Source organism: Engraulis encrasicolus, chromosome 17, assembly GCF_034702125.1.
Source record: "Engraulis encrasicolus isolate BLACKSEA-1 chromosome 17, IST_EnEncr_1.0, whole genome shotgun sequence".
In the NCBI taxonomy this organism is placed as follows: domain Eukaryota; kingdom Metazoa; phylum Chordata; class Actinopteri; order Clupeiformes; family Engraulidae; genus Engraulis; species Engraulis encrasicolus.
The window spans coordinates 36,290,357-36,295,356 of NC_085873.1; the positions used below are offsets into that span (position 1 = coordinate 36,290,357).

At 44.6% G+C, this 5,000-nt stretch overlaps 1 protein-coding gene across 1 annotated transcript in view; it reads left to right on the forward strand.

Moving 5' to 3' along the window:
- The window catches only part of plcd3b (phospholipase C, delta 3b), a 63,570-nt gene that overhangs the window by 14,290 nt on the left and 44,280 nt on the right, over window positions 1-5,000 (forward strand). The window contains exon 2 of the mRNA XM_063220707.1: window positions 3,025-3,192. Coding sequence (XP_063076777.1) covers window positions 3,025-3,192 — 168 coding nt within the window. The remainder of the gene's footprint in view (window positions 1-3,024; window positions 3,193-5,000) is intronic.

Sequence of the window (5,000 nt, forward strand, 5' to 3'; positions counted from 1 at the left end):
AAATTATTTGTCTCTGGTGTTCCAATGCTCCGCACACACACACACACACACACACACACACACACACACACACACACACACACACACACACACACACACACACACACACACACACACACACACACACACACACACACACACACACACACACACACACACACACACATGCACACACAGTCATTTAGCAAAACACCCTCATGGAACATAATGTAATATAGCCTACCCACATTATCATTACAATCAAATTTAAGTGTTTAGTGTGATCCGTTCAGATTAGAATGGCATGATTTAGGACCCACAGTGTGTAACGGACCTCTGCATTCAGAGCACTTTCCTTTCAGAAACGTTCACTCTGCTGAGTCGAATTGCATTGCAGAAACACACTTTCAACTTCTGACCTGGTTGTGTTGTATACAAAATCTGAAAATGGGGATCTTATACTGACCCTGACTGGTGCTGAGTCTGGAGAAAGTGGATGTTCAAAGGACCATTTCCACTTTTAAGCCTTGAAAAAAGAGGACCCTTAAAAGATTCATGAAAGACCCTTACCAATGTTGAGGGTAAAAAAGAGGATCTTACAGTCAAAGAAAAGGCCTGAGTCAGGCTTGATCTATGTTAAAATGATTTTTTGTAATAGCACTGTAGGAGGGGTCAGATGTTCCATCGAGGCGTGGGTCCACTTTTTAAAATCTTTACTCCGCCCAACTTCCGGTGAACTGGTGTGGTTTTTGGAACTGCCTCAGACATGGTTTCTAGCATTGTTCCAACACTGACATATCGCCCATACCAAAACAATCCCTAACCTTAACCTATTAGGAAATGTTTTTACAATTTTTGCAATTACTAAGACAATCACTTCTAGAATTTGGGCCACACACATCATTACCATGTAATGTACACACCTGTATACACCATACCACCAGTACCATTAACATCATTTTCGCACCTACTCCCCTTTAAGTGAACTAAACTCAGTCCTCTTTAAGTGGATCAAAAAGTGAACCAACAGCAAAAGGGCTCAGTTCTGTTTTTGTTCATATTGTAGTGTATTACAAAAAGAATCGACTGCTCTTCCTGGTCCAGTTAGGCTTTTCTGGTGTGCCAGTCCCCTTCTTAGTCACACCTGGGGTGAGTTTCTCAAAGGGGAAGTTGTTAGCCTGTTAGCAACTTCGGTAGTTGCCAATGGGAAAATGCATTGAAAGCAACAATGTAGCTACTGTAGTAAGCAACTTTGGTTTCGAGAAATTCACCCCTGGTCCTCTAGAGCTCTCCTTAATTGATTACACTTAGTCACAAGTGTAACTTCTCAGTATTCATAAGCGAACTGTACTGAGACCACGTCAATGAAGGTCTCAGTACGGTTCACTTCCAAGGGGTCTGGGTACACTTGGGAGCGTTCACAGAAAATGCTGAGTCACAGGTCTGAGTTCGCTTAACCCATTGTGTCCTGGAGACACATATATGGATATGTTAGAGCTGAATGAACACATTACAATGCAAGGGGAGGGTCTTGGCTTTAAAATGTAACTAATTTCATGTTTGTATGTGCTTCGGAGGCTGAGATATTTAGGATTTAATAGGAAGAGGGCACCCTTTCCCAAGAAGGTCTCAGGACAAAATGGGATAAACGGCTGAAAGGGACCAGGTGTGAAAACACTCATATTGCCCATACCAAAACAATCCCTAAGCTTAACCTGTCAGTTAGGAAATGTGTTTACTCTTTTACAATTACTAAGAAAATCACTTCTAGATGTTGGGCCCCACAAAGCACCATTAACAGCATTTTCACATATCACAGGTCTGAGTTCGCTTAAATGGCTGAAAGGGACAAGGTGTGAAAACAAGTGTAACAGGATTTTACTAATTTTACTACTGCACACAAGTTTACAAATGTGGAAAATCCCCAACTAAACTGCTAAACAGTGACAACTTCATCACAGCCAAGCTGGACATCCCACACACTGGCCTCATTTGAAAGTTTTTGAAAAATAAAAACATTTCCTCATCTGTAAAGAATGGTTGATGGTTAGTATATAGACGGAAACACTATGGATGAATGAAATACAAAATAAGCAGATAAGGGCAGTGGAGGAACACAAGTTGTCTTTTTAGAATGGGTGACCCTCCCAGTGTTGCCAGATGTGTCTGACCAAATCCCGCCCAAAAGCTTCTCAAAAACTGCCAAAATGCCCTAAATTCCGCCCAAATTCAACAAATTACATTGACGTCTATGGGCCCAAAATGGCTGAAAAAACAGCCAAATTGCCATTTTTTTTTCGCTTTTTACCCTCAGACGCTCATCCCAAGTAGCCCATTTGGGCAGGCACCCGCCCAATCTGGCAACACTGGACCCTGCTCCAGAGCACCTGCCATAAGGAAGTGGATAGGAAAGAAATTGTTTGACTAACTCCTCTGATTAAACAGTTAGATGCTTTCTCTCTTTCTCTCTTTCTTTCTCAATCAAGTTCAAGAAGCTTTATTGGCATGAGAATTATTTGGGTCAGCATTATTTGGGTCAGCCGTGGCCTAGTGGTTAGAGAGTTGGTCTTTCAATCTAGGGGTTGCCGGTTCGAATCCCCCCTGACCTCTCCCTACACCTCCACCCATGGCTGAAGTGCCCTTGAGCAAGGCACCTAACCCCACATTGCTCCAGGGACTGTAACCAATACCCTGAAAAATAATAGTTGTAAGTCGCTTTGAACAAATGAAAGTGTCAGCTAAGTGAAATGTAATGTAATGTAATGAGAAGTAGGTGATTACATTACCAAAGCACAAGCTATAATGAGCATGCATTCATTGTTTGTACAAATGTCTTCTTTTCTCTCTCTCCCTCCTCTTCCTCTCTCTCTCTCTCTCTCTCTCTCTCTCTCTCTCTCTCTCTCTCTCTCTCTCTCTCTCTCTCTCTCTCTCTCTCTCTCTCCTCCAAAGCACAAGATATAAGGAACATGCATTCATTCATTTGTTTCTACAAATCTCTCTCTCTCTCTCTCTCTCTCTCTCTCTCCCTCTCTCCTCCCTCTCCAGGTGTGCATGATGATGAGGATGTGCGTCGGATGCTCCACGGGGCGGCCATGATGAAGGTGCGGTCGCCGCGGTGGCAGAGGAGGAGGATGATGAAGCTCCTTGACGACGGGGTGACCGTCTATCTGGAGTCCACCAAGACCTCCAGCAGGGCCGCCGCACGACAATCATGTAAGCTACCTCAGCAGCCCAAATTTCTTTGGAAAACAGACTGAATTATCTAAAAAACAGGTTTTGAAGTATAAAACACTGAAACTTTCCCTGTAAGTAAGATCACTCTCATGATTCACGGTTCTGCCTAGAGGAGATGAATGATGATCATAAGGCTGCCATTTACAAGGTTCCTGGCAGTGCTTGAATATACAGCAGTACGCTTGGAAAGAGAGGGTGTATATCGTATTTGCTGCTACTGGTGTTCGTCTCTGTCAGCTGAATGAAGACTTGTGTAGCTGGTGTTGGTATACTTGAGTTTGCTTGTTTGCGTTTGAGTGTGTGTGTGTGTGTGTGTGTGTGTGTGTGTGTGTGTGTGTGTTTGTTTGCGTGCGCGTGTGTGTTTTATGTGTGTGTCTGTATGTCCGCTCGTGTCTGTGTGTCCGCTCGTGTGTGCGCTCACGTTTCGCTGCGTGTGTGTGTTTTGCTGTTTGGCAGGGAGGGCAGAGACAAGGAACGTGAGGTGAGGAGGAGTGTCAGGTTAGATAGCACTACAGTAAGCAATCTGGGCCAGCACTAAAAGCTGAGTTAGCAACTACATAGACTACTGTAGGCCTAGTCTTAGCTCATAGCTGGGTTAGCTCATCATAGCCATGTTAGCTCATAGCTCAGTTAGCATAGTGTTTCTCAACGGGGGCAGCACAGCCCCCTAGGGGGGGGGGGGGGGTGTTGGGGAGTTTTAGGGGGCGTTGAGGAGGGTTACGTGGCGCTATTCCGACATGTCGCTATTCCGACGTTAATGTCTATTGTCGGAATACCGATTCCTACATGCCGCTATTCCGACATCCCTAACCTTAACCTTAACCTTAACCTTAACCCTAACCCTAACCCCTAAAAAGTGTCGGAATAGCGGCATGTCGGAATAGCGATTGCCCCCCGTTGAGGAGGATACAGCTGAGAGGGGGCGGTGCTTAGTTGCCATTGGAGGGCATTAGTCTATTTAATTTTTCAACACTAAGGGGGGGCGTTGTCAAGCTTATGATGATGTCAAGGAGGTGTAGGGAGGCTTATGATGAGTCCGAGGGGCCGTTTGTTCAAAAAAGGTTGAGAACCACTGGAATACAGTAAGCAATCTGGGCATAGCACTAAAAGCTGAGTTAGCAACTACATAGACCTAGAGTAGTCATAGCTCATAGCCGTGTTAGCTCATAGTTGAGTTAGCATGACGTCAAGAGCATGTGTGCTGCTTAGTAATTGGATTGACTGACAGTGAGTGAGTGTAACATGTCTAAATGAGTCATTCTGTCTGCAAGCTACCACAGTGAATTGACAGGACCTTTTCATGACCTTTTGAACTGACTTGGCTGTAGGCTCATTCAGGTCATGGAGGACAGGGGCGCCTGCAGACTTGACCAGTAAGGTACGCACCAACCCCCCCCCCCCCCCCCCAAAAAAAAAAACACCGGAGAAATGACAATGACGATGACACCGGAGGAGAACAAAAAATATAGGATTGGAGTATAGTCAGTATGTCTGGGGTGGTTTTCTTTATCAGTCGTCAATTTTTATTATTGCTTTAGGCTAGGAAACAAGGTAACTTGTTGACGTTGACAAGGTGTTGGCCTATACGGTTTTGAAAACCTTTTGGCTATATTGGCGTTTCACTTCTTTGGGTGCAGCCATGCATACCTTACTTTTTTACACTGCGACATTGAACTGCAGCGACTTCCCCGACTATGCTACTACGAAGGCCTGCATGCACTTGTGTTCTCTCTCGTGCATGGGGATGAAACAAGTAGGCTATGGCAGACGCCATCATTAGATACAAC